This window comes from Cyanistes caeruleus, unplaced genomic scaffold (assembly GCF_971803275.1).
Source record: "Cyanistes caeruleus unplaced genomic scaffold, bCyaCae1.hap1.1 HAP1_SCAFFOLD_96, whole genome shotgun sequence".
NCBI lineage: Eukaryota > Metazoa > Chordata > Aves > Passeriformes > Paridae > Cyanistes > Cyanistes caeruleus.
In genome coordinates, this window is record NW_028255898.1 from 382121 (window position 1) to 402768 (window position 20648).

General features: G+C 47.9%; 2 protein-coding genes across 3 annotated transcripts in view; both read right to left on the bottom strand.

Annotated features, from left to right (window-relative positions):
- The window catches only part of LOC147646466 (maestro heat-like repeat-containing protein family member 7), a 321428-nt gene that overhangs the window by 191077 nt on the left and 109703 nt on the right, over positions 1-20648 (bottom strand). The window lies entirely within an intron of this gene.
- LOC147646470 (olfactory receptor 14I1-like) lies at positions 6339-14768 on the bottom strand. The gene is made up of 3 exons (XM_086873379.1): positions 11142-14768; positions 8454-8544; positions 6339-7369 (listed from the first exon to the last, which is right to left on the bottom strand). Exon 3 carries the CDS (start codon positions 7344-7346, stop codon positions 6414-6416), a length of 933 nt encoding a protein of 310 aa, XP_086729505.1. The 5' UTR covers positions 7347-7369; positions 8454-8544; positions 11142-14768; the 3' UTR covers positions 6339-6413.

Below are 20648 nucleotides of genomic sequence, written 5' to 3' on the forward strand. Positions count from 1 at the left end.
AGATTTTTTTGCGACGTCTCTGGAATTTTGTAATGTTTTGAGAAGATTTAGGGAAGTTTGTTGCATTCTATGCAATTTTGTGGGGCTTTCCCAGAATTTTTTGCGATATTGAGGAGATTTTGTGGGATGTTTCTGGAATTTTGTGGGATTTTTGTGGGATTTGTACGAGACATGAAGAATTTTTGGGGATTTTTCTTAGATTTTTCTGGAAATTGTTGGAGATTTTGTGAGATGGTGCAGGAATTTGGTTGTGTTTTGAGAAGATTGAGGGAATTTTGTGGGATTTTCCTGGAATTTTGTGGAATTTCTCTAGAATTTTGTGGGATATTGAGGAGACTTGAAGAATTTTGTGGTATTTTTCTTGAATTTTGTGGCAATTTGTGGACATTTTGTGGGATGTGGCTGGAGTTTGGTCAGGTTTTGAGAAGATTCAAGGAATTTAGTAGCATTTTCCTGGAATTTTGAGGATTTCTCTTGAATTTCTTGGAATTTGGAAGAGACTTGAAGAATTTTGAGGGAATTTTCTTAGATTTTGTGGGACATTTGTGGAGATTTTGTGAGATGTCTGTGGAATTTTGTGGGATATTGAAAAAATTTAGTGATTTTTGTGGGATTTTTCTTGAATTTTGTGGACATTAGTGGAGATTTTGTAGGATGATGCAGGAATTTGGTTGTGTTTTGAGAAGATTGAGGAAATTTTGTGGGATTTTTCTGGAATTTTGTGGAAATTCTCTAGAATTTTGTGGGATATTGAGGAGATTTTGTGGGCTGTTTGTAAGATGTTTGTGGAATTTTGAGGAGACTTGAAGAATTTTGAGGGATTTTTCTTGAATTTTGTGGACGTTTGTGGACATTTTGTGGGATGTGGCTGGAGTTTGGTAGGATTTTGAGAAGATTGAAGGAATTTTGTAACATTTTCCTGGAATTTTGAGGATTTTTCTTGAATTTCTTAAAATCTGGAGGAGACTTGAAGAATTTTGAGGGAATTTTCTTAGATTTGGTGGAAATTTGTGGGGATTTTGTGAAATATCTTTGGAATTTTGTAATGTTTTGAGAAGATTTAGGGAATTTTGTGAGGATTTTCCAGAATTTTGAGGGGCTTTCAAGAATTTTGTGGAATTTCTCTTGAATTTTGTGGGATTTGGAGGAGACTTGAAGAATTTTGAGGGAATTTTCTTAGATTTGGTGGAAATTTGTAGACATTTTGTGAGATGTCTGTGGAATTTTGTAATGTTTGGAGAAGGTTTAGGGAATTTTGTGGGATTTTTTTAGAATTTTGAGGAGCTTTTCAAGAATTTTGTGGCAGTTTTCTTGAATTTTGTGGAAATTGGTGGAGACCTGAAGAATTTTGAGGGAATTTTCGTAGATTTTGTGGAAATGTGTGGAGATTTTTTGAGATGTCTGGTATTTTGTAATGTTTTGAGAAGATTTAGGGAATTGTGTGGGATTTTTCTGGAATTTTGAGAGGCTTTCAAGAATTTTGTGGGAGTTTTCTTGAATTTTGTGGAAATTTGTTGAGATTTTTGTGAGATGGTTCTGGAATTTTGTGGGATATTGAGGAAATTTAGTGATTTTAGTGGGATTTTTCTTGAATTTTGTGGACATTCGCGGAGATTTTGTGGGATGTTGCAGGAATTTGGTAGAAATTTGAGAAGATTTAGAGAATTGTGTGGGGCTTTTCCAGAATTTTGTGCGATTTGGAGGAGACTTGAAGAATTTTGAGGGATTTTTCTTAGATTTTTCTGGAAATTGTTGGAGATTTTGTGAGATGTTGCAGGAATTTGGTTGTGTTTTGAGAAGATTGAGGGAATTTTGTGGGATTTTTCCTGGAATTTTGCAGAATTTCTCTAGAATTTTGTGGGATATTGAGGAGATTTTGTGAGATGTTTGTGGGATTTTGAGGAGACTTGAAGAATTTTGTGGTATTTTTCTGGAATTTTGTGGCAATTTGTGGACATTTTGTGGGATGTGGCTGGAGTTTGGTAGGGTTTTGAGAAGATTGAAGGAATTTTGTAGCATTTTCCTGGAATTTTGAGGATTTCTCTCGAATTCTGTGAGATTTGGAGGAGACTTGAAGAATTTTGAGGGAATTTTCTTAGATTTTGTGGGACATTTGTGGAGATTTTGTGAGATGTCTGTGGAATTTTGTGGGATATTGAGGAAATTTAGTGATTTTTATGGGATTTTTCTTGAATTTTGTGGACATTAGTGGAGATTTTGTAGGATGATGCAGGAATTTGGTTGTGTTTTGAGAAGATTTAGGGAATTTTGTGGGATTTTTCTGGAATTTTGTGGAAATTCTCTAGAATTTTGTGGGATATTGAGATTTTGTGGGATGTTTGTGGGATGTTTGTAGGATTTTGAGGAGACTTGAAGAATTTTGAGGGATTTTTCCTAGATTTTGTGGAAATTGTTGGAGATTTTGTGGGATGTTGCTGGAGTTTGGTAGGATTTTGAGAAGATTGAAGTAATTTTGTAACATTTTCCTGGAATTTTGAGGATTTCTCTTGAATTTCTTGGAATCTGGAGGAGACTTGAAGAATTTTGAGGGAATTTTCTTAGATTTGGTGGAAATTTGTGGGGATTTTGTGAGATGTCTTTGGAATTTTGTAATGTTTTGAGAAGATTTAGGGAATTTTGTGAGGATTTTCCAGAATTTTGAGGGGCTTTCAAGAATTTTGTGGGAGTTTTCTTGAATTTTGTGGAAATTTGTTTAGATTTTGTGAGATAGTGTAAGAGACGGTCCGAAGATTCCCTCATCTGTCTCAGAACCGTCTCAAGGACAGAGACTGAGACCCTGAATATCACAAGGGACTTGGTTTGGGGGTTTGGGCCTAGCTGAGATGGATGTTTGCTCAGTGATTGTTTGCAGGTGGTTGCACGGTACACTGCTCTCGTTCCTGCTGGTGAGCAGAGGCTTGTGCATGGTAACCTGCACAACGGGATCTCCATGACTCACGGCTCTCGTTCCTGCTGGTGAGCAGAGGCTTGCAAGACATGGATCGCTCTGTACCCTACACCTGCCCCTGCGCAATGGAATTCATCACAATGATCATCAGTTGTTGGGGAGGGTGAAACAGGGAACCCTTATGAATGTGATTGTTTGGCAGAAGATTCTAAAATATGAAGGCTAGAATCGAAGTAGCAAGGAAAGTCTGCTTTGAGTCATAGGATACTGAGTACTGGTTAACCAAAGAACAATAGCCTAGCCAGCTAGAGAAGAATCCCTGTTGATAAAACAATGTCCTTCTGCTGATAGAAAGTCCAAAGGTCAAGAAGCAAGGAAAGAACTTGTAAAGCTTTGTAGAATTTAAAATGCAACACTCTATGTTAATATAGGGAAGCTCATAGGCTGTATGTAAATTCTTTACTGGGTGTGTCTCATAGTGATTGGTTACTGGGAATTAGAATATTCATTATAGAAAAAGATATATTGGATTGTAACAAGAACTTTGCTCTCTTAACTATTCTCTCCTACCTCTGAACCCCTCTCCCTCACCTCTTACCCCTTTACCCCTCTCCCCCACTCTTAACTCTCAGCCCCCTCTCCCTGCTCCTACCCCTCTCACTAGTCTTTCCTGCTCTCTCCCTCTGGTTTTTCCCTCTTTCCCTCTGTTGCTCTTACTCCCTCCCTCCCCTTTCCCTCTGTTGCTCTCTTACTCCCTCCCTCCCCTTTTCCAACCTCCTCTGCTCTGCCCGCTCTCTCCCTCCTCCTCCTGACCACATGGACGCCGAGGCTGGTGGCGGACACGGGTCTCCCCTCTTTTTACCCTTATAATAAATTGCTTATACTTGAACAGCTTGACCCTGGAGAAGTCTCACCGCAAGCGAGTGTTTTTACACAACAATAATCAGTCTCCTCTTGTTTTGGTCCTGTGCCCCTCGCTTTGCAAAAGACTATAAAATCACACCCCAAACTGACCTTCCTTTGAGATCTCCCCAATGGACAGAAGACTGCATCGTTGGACGGCTGAGTGGACTTTGACGTTGGTAGCTATAATCCCCTTACTCTCTTTTCCTTAGGCTTTGCTTTCTCCTCTTTTCCCTCTATTGCATATTAGTGCTGATGAGCACTCAATAAAGTGTGTTTTGCTGTTTAAGTCCTTGGTTTGCTGATAATCTTTTGTACTCTAAGACCGGCTAAAAGAACCACATCACGAATCCCACCTTGCGGATTGTGACATGCATTGCACTGAGGGAAGAATGTTGTGTATATGCAGATCACACAGGAATAGTGAGGGACACCACGGCCAAATTACGAGAAGGATTAGAAAAGCGGAAAAGAGAACGGGAAGCACAGCAGAATCGGTTTACATCATGGTTTGACCATTCACTGTGGCTGGCCACTCTCATATCTACCTTAGCAGGACCGGTCATAATGATTGTGGTAGCATTGATTTTTGGACCCTGTATATTGAATAAGCTTGTGTCATTTGTTAAAAGTCGCCTAGAGAAAGTTAGCATCATGTTGATAGAATGCCAGCAATTGGTTTAAAAATGTTCTTGTTTGAAATTCCCTTTAGCTATTCCCAGTTACACCCCGGTTATCTCTTGCTTAACATACCTTATGCTTTTAATATGAGTTTGTAATTGTTATAAAGCATAGAATAAAAATAGGATGCTTTTAGTATGTTAAGATTGTTATCTGGTTAAGATTGTTATGATGTTAAGATTATTAAGATGTTAAGAACGTTAAGACTGTTATGTCTTAGCCAAGGTAATTGTGCATAGGGAGGGGGGAAATGTAGTTAGTTAAGGTCTGGCAGTCGGAAGATATCACGCTGTACGGGAAGGTAGGGCCCCTCTCCTGATAGCCAGCAGAGTTTATTTTGTGATGTTAGCAGACGGAAGTGATGTAATGGACACATACTATAGAATGATGTATCTTTTACCAATAAATGCCATTTGCCATCCACCACATTGGGGTCTGCGAGCACATGGACCGAGCGACCTAGGGTTGGTCACGGTGCCGTTCCTGAACCAGGTCACCACGCCACCGAAGGCAACACCTCAGCCATGGGGGAAGGTGCTTGGCCAAGGGAAAAGGAGGCTCCCTGGGTGCCCTGCTCCCCTCTCCCTGAGGCGCTGAGAGCTCTGCAGCCCCTCCTGCCATCCCACCTGCCCAGGCCAGCACAACAGCCCTGGCCTTGGGGCCCTCAAGAGCTGCTCCTGCTCCAGGTCCAGGGACCATCCCAAAGCTGGGGCAGCCAGGAATCTGTGTCCAATCCTGTTCATTTCTGTTGTAATGGTGAGGGATCCTCAGCCACTTGGAGGTTGTTGATCAATTTTACTATTCCAGAGGCCACCTCTTTCTTGGGCTCATGGAACCAAGAGGGCCCTGTGACACTGCAGGGCCTTGTGGAACCATGCAGAGCATTGCAACAGAGCAGGACCTCGTGTCATGAGGCCCATGCCACTGGGACACTGCAGGGCCCCATGGAACCAAGGGGCCAGTGTTGCACCTCAGGGACTCATGGAATGAAGGAAACATGTTTGACACCATGGTGCCCAAGAGGCCCAGTGGTGACAGTGTGGAACCAAGGAGAGCATTGCTGCACTGTGAGACCTCATGGAACCAAGGATCTACTGTGACACTGTGGGGCCTTGGGGGACCAAGGCGCCATTGTGACACTGCGGGGCCCAAGGATCCATGGGACTTTGTGACACCAAGGGGTCCCATGGAACCAAAGGGACATTGTGACCCTGGGAGGCCTCATGGAATCATGGAGACCATTGGGACACTCCAGGGCCCCATAGAACCGTGGTGACACCAAGTTGGTGTGCTGGGAGTGTTGATGTGCTGCAGGGTAGGAGGGCTCTGCACAGGGACCTGGACAGGCTGGATCCAGGGGCCAAACCCAACAAGATGAGGTTTAACAAGTCCAAGTGCCGGGTCCTGCACTTTGGCCCCAATGACCCCTGCAGTGCTCCAGGCTGGGGCCAGAGTGGCTGGACAGCAGCCAGGCAGAAAGGGACCTGGGGCACTGATGGACAGCAGGCTGGACATGAGCCAGCAGTGTGCCCAGGTGGCCAAGGAGGCCCCTGGCCTGGATCAGGAATGGTGTGGCCAGCAGGAGCAGAGCTTCAGTGCCACCCCTGACTTGTCCCCAGCTCTACACACAGACATTGCTGCTGCAGCTCCAGAGAAGGGAACAAAAGGCAGATCTCTGGAGAAAACTTTGCTGGGATACCCTTTAGTTCATTTAAAGCCACCAAGAGCTCAGCCCCTCATTGACACAGTGTGTGGCCACAGGGAAGGTGGAGAGAAACAAAATGAGAAATGGCACAAACAATGACATTTATTTGTGGACAAGATTTAAACGTAAAACAAAGAAAAAGAATCTCCAAAACGAAAACAAAAACTATCAAAGATGACTTTTATTACAAGTGATTTGCAGAAACAGGCCAGCAGTTTAATGTTTCTGAAATTGTCCAGTCATCAGTGTCCACACTGCAGCCTTGAGCTCCTGGTTCCTCAGGCTGTAGATGAGGGGGTTCAGGGCTGGAGCCACCACTGAGTACAGAACTGACAGTGCCAGATCCAGGGATGGGGAGGAGATGGAGGGAGGCTTCAGGTTGGCAAATGTGCCAGTGCTGACAAACAGGGAGACCACAGCCAGGTGAGGGAGGCAGGTGGAAAAGGCTTTGTGCCGTCCCTGCTCAGAGGGGATCCTCAGCACAGCCCTGAAGATCTGCACATAGGAGAAAACAATGAAGACAAAACAGCCAAGTGCTAAACAGACACTAACAGCAAGAAGCCCCAGTTCCCTGAGGTTTGAGTGTGAACAGGAGAGCTTGAGGATGTGTGGGATTTCACAGAAGAACTGGTCCAGGGCATTGCCCTGGCACAGGGGCAGGGAAAATGTATTGGCCGTGTGCAGCAGTGAATAGAGAAAGGCACTGGCCCAGGCAGCTGCTGCCATGTGGGCACAAGCTCTGCTGCCCAGGAGGGTCTCATAGTGCAGGGGTTTGCAGATGGACACGTAGCGGTCGTAGCACATGATGGTCAGGAGGAAATATTCTGATCCAAGGAAGAACAGAAAGAAAAAGAGCTGTGCAGCACATCCTGTGTAGGAGATGTCTCTGGTGTCCCAGAGGGAATTGTGCATGGCTTTGGGCACAATGGTGCAGATGGAGCCCAGGTCAGTGAGGGCCAGGTTGAGCAGGAAGAAGAACATGGGGCTGTGCAGGTGGTGGCTGCAGGCTACGGCGCTGATGATGAGGCCGTTGCCCAGGAGGGCAGCCAGGGAGATGCCCAGGAAGAGGCAGAAGTGCAGGAGCTGCAGCTGCCACGTGTCTGCCAGTGCCAGCAGCAGGAAGTGGCTGATGGAGCTGCTGTTGGACATTTGCTGTGGCTGCACATGGGGACCTGTTCATGGATAAAGGACAGTGACAAGTCAGGAGAGGCTGGGACTCTCCTTTGTTCCTGCTCTGGGAAAACCTTCACCCAGGTCCCTGCCTAAGCTCCAGCTGTGCTGAGTATGCCAGGAGCAGCCAGGCCTGTGCCTGGGGGCTCTCCAGGAGCCATCCCTGCCCTGCTGCCCTGGGTTTGTGGCCATGTGGCAGAGGAACAAGGCTGGAAATTCAGGATTTGTCAGGGGAATCACTCCTAAAGCTGAAGGGCTTGGTACCACCTGCACACACAGTTCTAAAGTATGGCAGGAGATGGTTTTAGGAATTGCTCTCCTGCCCACACATCATTCCTGGTTCTCTGAGGTCAGAAATCCCCAGCATTTCTGCTGCACTCAGAGTTTGCCACTGAGAGATGTGAGAGGCAAAGGATTCCCTGTGGCTTTGGGAAGGTGAGGGGCTGGATGGGCTTGTTCCCAACTGCCCTGGCTTTGCACCTTTGGCTGGAATCAGAGCACAATCACACTCCTGTGTCACCCTGGCATAAACCAGACCCTGCCCAGGGCAGAGGGATCCCTGAATGTCTCACCCTCTCTAAAGGTCTCTGGGCAAGGTCTCAGCACCTCCTCTGCCAAGGACACTCACGGCTCCCTTGGCAAAGCCAGCAGCATTTCCTCAGCTATGACATCTCTGCCCTTCCCCGTGGGACATTCAGGGAAGTCCAAGAGGCTCTGGCACAGATTTGCAGCCAGGAGGGCAGCTCAGAGCTTGGAAGGACACAGCAAGGAGATCCCCAGGTGTGCCCATGATGGGATCTCAGGGAGGGGACTCAGCTCATTCCCCTTTCCCATGGACTGCTTTGCCCACAGCCCCACAGGTCACAGGGAAGCTGGGACACCCCATTCCCATGGACACACCTGCCTGGCAGCAATCCCAAGGGCAGGGCCTGACTCAGCTGCTGCAGATGCCAGAGCCTCCCTGAGAGCCCCAGGTAACAATGACAATATCAGAGCAGTGCATTTAGCCATTTAGGAGGCTCCCAGCAGAGAGACTGAGCACCCAAAGTTACAATTCTGGCATCTCTGTAAATGTTCCAACATTACTTTGCTGATCCTGGTGTGTCCCTTTCAACTCAGAATGTTCTGTGATTCTGGGATTACAATTCCTCTTCTGCTTCTCTCATCACCCTGTTGTCTATAATCAAAAGAGAAAAAAACCACAAATTTTTAACAGTATTAGAACAGTAAAGTAAAAACCAATTTAATTGGAAGCTTCCAGGTGTCCCAGTGGGGATGTGGCATACCCAGCCACTTATTTCAACAATTTAAGAAGGTTGATTAATTAGGATATTTAACAGAAACATTCAATAGGAGATTCATTGCCCCAGCTACACGCCCCTGACTCAACCCATTCGAGTAGGTCCGAGGGTTTCTTTGCCCCACTTTTTGTTATGACTGCTCACATTCCAGTTAAAAAGCAAAATGTTCTTCTTGTAGCTCCTCTTTCTGATGATAAGACTATATAGTATTTCAGAAATCTATTTAGAAAGTCACTTTATTGTTCTAAAATCTAAGAGAAAGGTTAGGAAATGGACTGGAGCTAAATCAGGATAACAGTTATAGAAGTATATAATAGTAGTTTAATAGAGTTACTTAAGGATTATGATTTTATAACTATATAATAATAGTTTACAAATCTAAAAATATATTTAAAATATATAAAAAGTAAAAATCCTTTTGTCATCATTGCAACTTTCCCACCCTGCTTAAAGAAAGAAACTGAAAACACTCAGGAAATCTCCTGATCTTTACAGCAATCCCATTCTCACCTTCCTTTGGGAAGTGTCCTCCGGAGCTGTGTCCAGGCAGGTCTGGAGCTGGGAGCAGCCCTGCCCCACACAGCCCCTCTCAGCAGCAGCCCCTGCCCTGCTCAGGGTGGCTCCTTCCCCCCACAGCTTCTCCCCAGCGCTGGGAGCAGCTCCCCGGGCCGGCTGAGAGCTGTCCCTGGCAGGCAGCAGAGTCCCTGCCCCAGCACAGCGCCCTGGGCTGCAGGACCCTGCTCTGCAGGACAGCCCTGGGCACCCCTGGCTGCTCTGCACGAGGGACAGGCAGAGAATGTACTCACAGAGTCTGTAGGCACTGGCATGTTCCAGCTTCAGGAGATGGCTCCAGGAGCTGCAGCTGCATTGTCCTGCAGCCAGAGGCTTCCTGTGTCAAGGGCTGGCAGTGATTCTGCCCCAGGCACTTCTCAGCACCTTCCCAGCCCTGACTGATTGAAGCTCTCTGTGCCTCTGGGCTGTGCCTAGGGTGGCTGCAGGCAGTGCCCCAGCCCTGCTGGGCTGGCAGAAGAGCTGCTCAGCAAGAGAAATGTGCTTTTGAAGCTCTTCTTGGTTTCCAGGAGCTGCCTCTGTGCCAGGAGCCCGGCCCAGCTCAGCAGCACAGACACAGCAGCAGGACTTTAATGAGCCTCTTGGGGCTTTGTGCTGAGGCCCTGAACATCAGTCCCTGAGAGGCAGGGGAAGAAACCTGTCAAGAACTCCAAGTCAGAATGGAACTCCAAAGTTTCTTTTCCTTTTAATGGGTCCCACTGAGGGATGTGACTGAGAAAGTGTCCCCAGGCTCCAGGCAGAGCAGAGAACTGGAGGCACTGATGACAGGTGGGGACAAAAAGAAGCCAAGTCTTGGTGCCCTGGGCCACAGCAGCCTCTGTGCCAGCAAGGGCTGTGAGGAGACACCTTGTCCTGAGGCCCTGGGGCCTCCTGGCACAGCCCCAGCAAGGCTGGCCACTGTCACCCCCTTGGCCTGCCCTCAGCATCCCCCCTAGCCCACATGCCAGTGGCCTCAGGGATCTGCTGGAAGGAGTCCCTGGGGAGCCTTGCTCAGGAATGGCCCTGGGGGCTCCTTCATGCTCCCAGCAACTGCAGCTTTTTCAAAGGACTTTGGCTTTTGCCTTGGAGTCTTTTAAGAGCTTGTGCAATCCTGGCCTCCAATTATCTGCTGTAATTAGTCTCTTGAGAGGCTTTGTCAGTAACAACACTCAGTGGAGATCATTAATGCTTCAAGGTACTTCAGGTTCTTAAGGTACTTTCCTTTTTCCTTCCCACACTGAATCTCTGAGAAGTTTGTGCCATCATGGCCCCAATTATCTGCTTTAATGAGTCCCTTGGGAGCTTTGCATTGACACTCAGTGGGGCTCATCAATACTTTGAGATACTCAGGGCTTTTTCAGCTGCTTTGGATTGTCCTTTCCACACTGAGTCTCTGAGAGGTTTCTGTGCAATCCTGGCCTCCAGTTCTCTCCTCCAAGGAGTCCATGAGGAGCCTGTGCTGGGGATGGACCTCAGTGGCACCCATTAATCTTTGGAGAAACTTTGGATATTTTCCTCTGACTTGGACTCCTGGAAAGGTTTGTGCAATCTCCTCTCAGGCCCTGAGGTTCCAGGGCTCAGCTCCAAATGCACCACGGGGCTCATTAGGATCAAGCAAGTCCCAACAAACCATGGCTGTGCCTTGATTTCCCTCTGGTCTGGTGCAGTTCTTAGGAAAGTTTCCTGCAATAGTTATGGAGAAATAGTTCAAAGAACTTCTAGGAAATATGTGTTCCTATTTTAAAGGGTGTCTTTTATTCCTGTTCACTTTAGAGCAGAGGTGATTGCAGCATTCAGTGATCATTATTGATCCAGGGTCTCTCCTAAGGAGGTCTGGCCAGGTCAGAGAAGCTGTGTCTTGAGATCTGACCCAGTGTGGACAACCTTGCTCCACATTCCCCAGCCCCATCCTGTCTCTCCTCACTCCTCTGGGATCTGCTTTGCTCACACAACTGGTTGCACTCAGGCAAAGAGGGGTTTTCTTCTTTCATTTTAGCAGTCTAAAACTGCTGAGTTTCCCCGTGGAAAACAGACACCCTCCTCAAGTGTGTGCCAGCCCAAGGTGCCACCAAGGAGGTTCCCCTTCCCCAAGGCAGAACCAGGCAAGGAATGTTTCAGACACACAGGAAGCTCTGTAATAAACACAAACCCAGAGTTGGGTGAAGGCAGAATTAGAGCAGCTGCTGAAGGACAGACAAGCTTTGAACTCCTTGCAGCTGAAAGCACCAAGTGGGTGGTTGGGAGGTGTGTGAGTGAGGCAAGAGTGAGGGAAGGGAAATGCAGAGAGCCCTGGAAGTGCTTCTGTGCAGCCAAGCTGTGGGGAAGGGCACTGCAGAGCTGCCCTGGGCCAGATGTGAGGGTGGATTATCATCCCAACCTGCCCTGGGCCATTGCAAGGGGCTGTTGCCATGGTCACTGCACTGACCCCACTGTGCCAGCCCTTTGCTCAGGGCTGCTGTCACTGCCCAGAGCCAGAGGGGATCCCTTGCTGGGGGCTTGTGCCACGGCCACCTGCCCTGTGCCGCGCTGGCTGGTCAGGCGTCGTGGAACCAGCAGCAAACGCCACTGCCAGGGCCAAAGGTCAGCTCAGCCAGACAGAAAGGGTCAGTGCTGCCACCTGTTTCCATGGCAACCCTCACTGGGACACCACACCTGGGTCACCTGTCCTGGCAATTGCCATGGAAACCCAGCTCATTGGAAATGCAACAGTGGACAAAGGTTTTAGTGGGGCCTGCCACAACAGGACAAAGGGTGGTTGTTGCAGTGTGTTTCTTGTTCATGGTATGTTCTGTTACTGCCCCAGTTGAAGGTTTGGTCCAAATGAGACCCTCCCACCCCACTTGGTTAATTTACCCTGAGTCACCTGTAAATTCTACCTTAGACCCACTGCATGCTTGGAATTCCACTTCAGAAATCCCCTAAATTTCGATGTTTGATTAGTCCATGTGACCCAATTTCCCCCCATACCTCCTTCATTGGAGGATGATTTTGTGAACCTTGCCTTTTACCCTCCCCAGGATATCTCTGATTAGCTGATGCTTTGTACCCTCCCTTTGAACCACCTCCCTATTTCAGCTGTTGCACGCTCGCATTTTCTGTCTTTTGCCCCCAAGATTCCCCAGAGCAATAAATCCTCTGTTATCCCATGCAAAAGACCTCCCTCTCATCCTTGTCTCCTCAGAGCACAGACTGACAGCCAAAAGCCATAGAGCGAGTGCTCCAGTCACAGCTGGGCTCATCCTGCTCCTGGGCTGTGACCCACTCCTGGTGCGGCCCAAAGTGACAGAGCCAGATCAGCTCCTGCCCAAGGTGTTACAGAGTGACTCTTGCCAAGGAACTTTGTGCTGCTGTCACTTAATATTAAATCTGGTTTTTGCTGCTCCCTTGCCGGGGATTTTTCAAACGCTCTCAAGTCCTCGTTGGTGACAGGGTGAAGGAGCCCTGGCCCAGGCTCTGGCCCTGGGGGACACAGGGATGCTCCTGGGGGTCCCTGTCCCCCCGTCCCACCCCCACGGCCCCAGCCCCGTCCCTGTGTCAGGCTCTGGGGTCGATCTGATGGAACATCCTCTGGGGAAGGCTGCGGCACCAGGGGTGGGGGAACCCGGGGGGACAGGGGACCCCGCTGTGCAGGAGCAGCGTTGGACTTCTCTGGGGGGAACTGTGAGAGGGGCTGGGGTGGAGTGACCTCCCCAGTGACCTCACATTTCCCCCTGTGATGTCACACTGCCCCTGTGATGTCACACAGACACCTGTGACCTCACATTTCCCCCTGTGATGTCACACTGCCCCTGTGATGTCACACTGCTCCCTGTGATGTCACACAGACACCTGGGATGTCACACTGCCCCCTGTGATGTCACAGCCCACTCTGGGCAGCCCTTGTGATGTCACAGAGCCAACTCTGGGATGTCATCCTGTGACGTCATACAGCTGTGGTGGGATGTCACAGAAGACTGTAATGTCACAAAGACAGCAGATATTGTCACAGTCTACTGTGATGTCACAGCCTGATCTATGATGCTACACAGTGACACTCTGATGTCACAAACCACTCTCAGATGTCACAGAGCCACCCTCTATGATGGCAGAGTGTGCTCTATGGCCTCACACCCTCCACTGTGATGTCACAGCCAGCTCTGTGATGTCACAACCCCATCAGTGATGTCACTCAGCCCTCTTTGTGATGTCATACAGACACCTTGTGATGTCACCGAACACACTTTGATCTCACAGCCAGGTCTGTGATGTCATACAGCCATGCCATGATGTCACAGCCTGCTCTGTGATGTCATGTATCTAATGTCTAATGTCACAGTCCTCTCTGTGATGTCACAGAATCCCCTCTATGATGCTGTAGCTGCTCAGTGACCTCACACAACAAACTCTGTGATGTCACAGACCCATCTGTGCTGTCACACAGCCCCTTTCTGACATCCCAGCTGCTCTGGGGCTCCCAGACACAGCCCCAGAGGTGCCGCTGTGACACAGCCCCCTCTGGGACATCACACAGCCCCTGCCAGTGCTGAGCCCCTGGGAGCTCTGTCTGGGCCTGCTCGTGTCCCTGAGCTGCCCTGGCAGGGCCCCAGCCCTGCTGGGCTGTGCTCAGGAGCTGCTCCTGGCCAGAGCTGTCTCTCTGCAGCGCTGCCCTTGCCAGGAGCTGCCTCTGGGCCAGGAGCCCGGCCCAGCTCAGCAGCACAGACACAGCACCAGCACTTTCATCACCCTCTCGGGCCTTTGGGGCTCTTTGCATCACACTCAGTCCCTCAGAGTGTGCTCCAGAAACTTCTCAAGAGCTCAAAGTCAGATGGAAACACTGAAGTTTCTTGTAGTTGAAATGAGAGACACGAGTGAGAAAGCGTCCCCAGGTTCCAGGCAGAGCAGAACACTGCAGGCCCTGATGGCAGCTGGGGACAAGCAAGGGAAAGGTGTCTGTGGTGCTGAGCAAAGCTGGATGTGTTTCAGGGATGCCAAGGGCCAAGGGCTGAGCCCCAGCCCCTGGCAAGGCAGATGCTGTCCCTCCCTCATTGCTCAGGGCTCTTCCCGGGCCACTGGCACGTGGGGATGTGCAATGCCAAGGGCAGCACCATGGGGCGGCCCCTGCCAGGCTGCTGGGCAGGGACAAGGAGGCAATGAGGCCCCAGGGCTGCCAGGGTCACTTGTCCCCTGCTGGCCTCAGGCCCAGGCCCAGCAGCCATGGCCAAAGGCTGCACAAGTTGCCTCTGGCAGGGCCTTGAAGCTGCTGCCCATCCCTGTGCCCTCTCCAGCCCAGGCTGTCCTACGGTGTTGTGATAGATTGGCATGAAAGAAAACAAAGTCAAACACCTAAGGAGGTAAAAATCGCTGGTGGCTGATGGGAGTTTGTCTCCTCGCCAACAGCTGGCCATTTCTAAGAATTGACAGCAGTTTTAAGCACTGCAAAGTGAGATCAAGCTGTGAACAGCAGCTTAAGCCCTAAGGCTGGGAATTTCTTTGTCTCTTGGTTTGCTGGCTGTGAAAGGTAACTGAGCTCCAGCTGGCTTCCCGTCCCCGGCCCAGCCCATGCGGCCCGGGCAGGGGCTGGGCTGGGCCTGCCGCGGCTCCCGGCCGGGAGATGGGGCCTGCGGGGCTTGCCCCGGGCTCTGGCCGGGCCAGGCCGCTCCCTGGCTCGGCTGCACTTTTTGCTGCGACTGAATTCACCACAGACTGCCCAGGAAAGAAAGAAAAAGCTCTTGAGCTGCGGCGGGCTGAGACAGTGACCACACTCTCCAGAGCAGCCATGAAGAATCTTCCAGCGCACACAGCTCCAGCCGCTGCTCCGGCAGAGATCACAGAACCATCTACAAAGCCTGGGCAAGATTTTAACCTTTTCATTACCCAGATGAGACTTGCAGATTAATCCTTTTACCCAGAGAGAGAAAAAGAGAGGAATCAACATGTAAAGAGACTTTATAAACTATTAGAGACAGTAAAGAAAAGAATTAAGCTTCAGAAGAGGTAGAGAATAAGGAGATGCTTTAATTAAGCTGAAATATTTTTCTGTTAAAGCTATGGAGATGGACAATAGTGTTCTGAAAAAAACTCCTTTAATTCATGACAGAGTATATTGGGAGGAATGGAGTGTTCAAAGTGTGGATTTTCAGCAAGAGGTGGAGTAATTGTGATACAGTGAGGTGCTGGAACAGAGCGGGGAGAAGTAATAGTTGAAGATTTGAGGCCTTGAGAGGCAAAGAGAAAACTTCTGTTTCCAGGGAAGCTCACAGAGACAGATGAAGAGAACTTTTGCCTTTGAATAACTCATCCTTAAAAACGACACCCCTAGACTCATTGACCCATACACACCTCAGAGTGATGTGAAATGGGAGGAGTGAACTGCTGACAGGATTTCTGGGCAGCTGGCATCAGGAAAATAGAAAACTGTAACAGAAATGGTTTTCTTGTGAAAAACTCCACAAATTAGCAGAAGAAGACTTGTGTTTCTCTACAAAGACTGATGAAAAGAGTCTAGCAGGAATTAGGACATTTTAAACACCAAAGTTCCAAGGTTTTTTGTCTCTATGTTGCCATGTGAACAAGGGAATGGTTCGGTAGTGGGGGAGAAAGAGGTTTTCTGGAGGTTTATTCTGGTGTTCTTGTAGTTTGTTAATAAAATTTCTTTATTCCTTTTAAGTTTTAAGCCTGTTTTTCTCCTGCTCTAATCCATATCTCACAGCAAAAAATAAGTGAGTTTTCTAGTAATTTTTTAGTTACTGCCTCAAAACCACGACATTTATTGGGTGCATTAGCCGGAAAAATGAAATTAGCAAATCTAAACCAATACAAAAGAAACTCCTCAAAATTCCAGGAAAATGCCAAAAAATTCCTTAAATCTTCTCAAAACATTACCAAATTCCAGAGACATCTCACAAAATGACCACAAATATCCACAAAATTCAAGAAAAATCCCACAAAATTCTTGAAAAGCACCACAAAATTCCTTAAATCTTCTCAAAACCCTACCAAATTCCAGAAACATCTCACAAAATCTCCACTGATTTCCCCAAAATCTAAGCAAAATTCCTCAAAATTTCCACAAATTTTCACTAAATTTTAGAGAAATTCTACCATATTCCAGAAAAATCCCAGAAAATGTTCACAAAATACAGGAAAAACCACACAAAATTCCCTAAATCATCCCAAAACCCAACCAAATACCTGAAACATCTCACAAAATCTCCACAAATTTCCAGAAAATCTAAGAAAAGTCCCTCAAAATACTTCAGGTCTCCTACAAGTCCCACAAAATTCTGGAAAAGCTCCACAAAATTCCAGAAAAATTCCACAAAATTCCCTTAATCTTCTCAAAACCTTACCAAATTCAAGAAATATCTCACAAAATTGCCACAAATGTCCAGCAAATTCAAGAAAAATCCCACAAAATTCCCTAAATCTTCTCAAAACCCTACCAAACTCCAGCAACATCCCACAAAATCTCCACTAATTTCCACAAAATCTAAGAAAAATTCCTCAAAACTCTTCAAGTCTCCAAATCCCACACATTCCCACAAAATTCCTGAAACATCCCGCAAAATCTTCACAATTTTCCACAAAACTCCAGAAAAACCTCACAAAATTCTGGAAAAGCCCTTCAGAATTACAGAAAAATACCACAGAATTCCTAAAAACTTCTCAAAACCCAACCAGATTCCTTCAACGTCTCACAAAATCTTCACAGATTCCCACAAAATCTTAGAAAAATCCCTCAGAATTCTTCAAATCTCCTCCAAATCCCACAAAATTCTAGAGAAATTCTCAAAATTCCAGGAAATTCCATAAAATTCCTTAAATCTTCTCAAAACCCAACCAAATTCCTGCAACATCCCACAAAATGTCCACAAGCGTCCACAAAATTCAAGACAAATCCCACAGATTCCCCTAAATCTTTACAATATTCCATATAATTCCAGAAACAACCCACAAAATTCCTTAAACTTTCCAAGACCGAACCAAATTTCTGCAGTATCTCAGAAAATCTCCACAGATTTACACAAAATTCAAGAAAAATCCCACAAAATTCTTGAAAGCCCCATGAAATTCGAGAAAAATATCACAAAATTCCCTAAATCTTCTCAAAACTCATCTAAATTCCTGCAACATCTCAAAAAAACTCGATCCATTTCCACAAAATCTAAGAAAAACTCCTCAAAATTCCTCAGGCCTCCTCCAAATCTCACAAAATTCCAGAGAAATCTTCAAAATTCCAGAAAATATCTCGCAAAATTCCCTAAATTTTTTCAAAACCTACACAATTACAGCAACATCCCTCAAAATCTCCTCAAATGTCCACAAAATTCACGAAAAGTCCCACAAATTTCCCTAAATCAACTCAATATCCCACAAAATTCCAGAACCATCTCACAAAATCTCCTCAATACCCCATAAAATTCTAGAGAAATTCCACAAAATTCCAGAAAAATGACACAAATTTCCTTAAATCTTCTCAAAACATTACAAAATTCCAGCGACATCTCACAAAATGTCTACAAATGTCCACAACGTTCAAGAAAAATCCCAGATTTCCCTGAATCTCATCAATATCCCACAAAATTCTACAAAAAAAATCCACAAAATTCCAGAAATGTCCCACACAATTCCAGTAAAATCTGATGAAATTGTTAGAGATCTGGAACACACATCATCACAGAATGATTCTATGCAGGTGCTTTATTGAAGAACTCTGGGTGTCAGGGGTACACAGACCCAAATCTGACCTGATTTGCTTTTGAGCTGAACATATTTTATACTCTATCGTTATACAACTTAGATATTAATTATTAAACTTACATTGATCTATTGTATGCATTGTTTTTACCCAAGCATGGATTTCTCGTTAACCCACCCCAGCCCCCTAACATTGTTCCTCATGTTCTTTAAACAATAATTATATCTAATCACATCTAACAATTCTATCATTTATCATATATTGATTACACAGGTACGGTTTCACATAATCTTTAGCAAGCCTAACTTACTTCCTGAGTTCCCGAATTTCCTAAGATTTTAAAATGTTTTACAATCACCTCCAGACACAAATAGTCCTGCCTGGACAGTCACAGAGCTACATCTATTTTTAGTTTTAATTTTTTAGATTTTTCCAGAGCCTGCTGGCTGTGTTCAAGGTTTTCTCCCTATTTCCTCCCTAGTGCACATTCTCCAGAAATTGTGCTTTTACATCCTTTTGCATTGATTAAAGTTACCTGCAATGACGAGTCAATCCAAACCCTGGGAAAACTTGAACTTCAATGTGTACCCACGCAAAATATCTGCCTCCCACATGTGAAGCCATGAGCTGCCAAGTACTGTCCCCACTGTCATACCCTGTCCCCTGGAGCTCTGCTGATGCCATTTCAAAAGGGTTGCCAATGAAAAAAAGTTTGAATATTTTGGTAGTTTCCACACTGGCATTCAAATCCTTGACTAGAAAAATCACAAGTCAAGATTTCTAGGATTCTTCCATACCAAAGCTGTCATTCTCACCCGTGATTTTAGAGTGTCTGAACAGTCAGACAAGGTTTTAGTTTTAGACCCTACAGACAAAGTCCCTGCTGTTCGGCGATCCCATTCCATCAGCATATAGTCCTGATGATTCCTTTAGGCAGGAGCAGCAAAGGCAAGAATGAGCCAAACAAGCTGCTCCTGTGTTCTCATGTCCTGCACAGCAGTAACTGGGAGTTCAAGAATGGATTCAGGAGACAGTGGGTGCACAGGGAGCCACCAAGACTTTGGGATGCTGAAATGGACCAGCCTGGTGCCTGTGCCCGGGCTGCACCGCGCTGAGCTCCAACTGGACAATCTAACAATGGTTGAATGGACACACCATGGGCCACTGGAGACTCCTACTCCTAGTTCTGTGAGCTACACTATTCACCTGTCATTCACCAGATGATTTTTTCATCTTTGCTTGAAATCCAGGAGAGGAAAAGGTCAACATGGAAAAGTGTTCTCCCAATTCTAGTGACACCTGTGCCTGCACACCACCTGTGCCCATGGCAGGGTGCTTGGAGACTGGATGATGTTGATGATACTTTGCAACACCAAGTGCTCTTGGATTCTGGGATTGCCCAAGTGGAGAGCAAAACTGAGCCGTGTAAGTCCCTGCTTTTTTTCAGCACATGCTGCTTCTTCCTTTGTTCCAAGCAAGTCCAGGATTTGGTTTCATATGTCTTTAAGGTGCCTGGACAGATGAGAGGGAGGGCAGCTGCCCCATCAGACTCTCTCTCTCTCTCTCTCTCTCTCTCTCTCTCTCTCTCTCTTTCTCAGGATGGTGCCAATGCCGCTGCCTTGGGACACCTGAGTGTGGAAGGCGAGCTCGCCCTCAAGCATGGCCATCCAAGTCAGTCACGGGCACAGGCTGCAGTTGAAGCTGGCAAGCGTTGTTGTAAGGCTGCAAGTGAAGAGAAAGCCATTGTGGCCAACTCTGCTGAAGCCTTTTGCCAAAGCAAAGGCAATTGTGCCCACAGCCTCCCCCTGTTTGGCACCTGGCTGCTGCGGACGCCTCAGTGCACAGGTGCCGACGTTGGGGCTGCTGCTGTTCCTGGGCACACTCTGCTGCTGTTTCTGTGGGCTCCAGAGCCGCTTGGGCAGCAGCCACTGGGCAGCCCTGCTGGAGGAGACATCGCCACCCTCCCCATGGTGGAAGCAGCTCTGTGGGCCCCGAGCTCTGTGTCAGGGGGGCCTCGGTCACAGCAGCGTGGCCTGGGCAGCCGCGAGGGCCCGGGATGGCCGCCAGCCCTGCCTCTGCCCACTGCCCCTTCCTGGAGGCACCCAGTGGCCATGGCCTGGCAGCACCCCCTGCCCTCCATGTCCCCAGCCAGCCCAGCCTGGGTACCTCGGGCTGTCCCCACCCTCCCGCTGGGGTGGTGTCCCAGCCTCCAGGCCTTCTGCTGCAGGCCTGGGGGACATTTTGGGGACACACCGGAGCAGCCGGGTGTCAGGGACCAGGCGGCTGCCCGGGGGCTGCTTATGGCCTCTGACACCCAATTCCTCAGGGCTTCCCACCACCCCGGCTCCTCCAGGGCCTTCTGTCCCCTTGGAAACTCCTGCCACCCACTCCTTCACACATCCCCCTCGTGCCTTCCCACTGCCTTGTCCCGTCTGGGCCTCCGCAGCCCCTCATCCCTTCACGGCCTCCCAGCACCCCGTGCCCTCAGGGGCACCCCCAGCCTGGCCCGGCAGCAGCGCCGCAGCCCCACAGGAGCTCCAGCAGCTCCTCAGCCATCACGGCAGCAACACACGGGCAGCAGGACACAGATGGCGCTTCCTGCCTGCCACAGGGCTTGTGGCTTCAGCACAACCACCAAAGGCCAAGGGGCTTCTGGCCATTTCCCCTGCACCACTGCACGCCCCGGCAGGTTGCTGAACACAAGAACCCTTTTCCCTCTCTTCCCCTATGTCCCGCACACCCTGGGCAGCAAAA

Bases quoted from the DNA above. Each gene is read 5' to 3' on its own strand.
- LOC147646470 (XM_086873379.1), bottom strand. From the start codon at position 7,346: ATGTCCAACAGCAGCTCCATCAGCCACTTCCTGCTGCTGGCACTGGCA.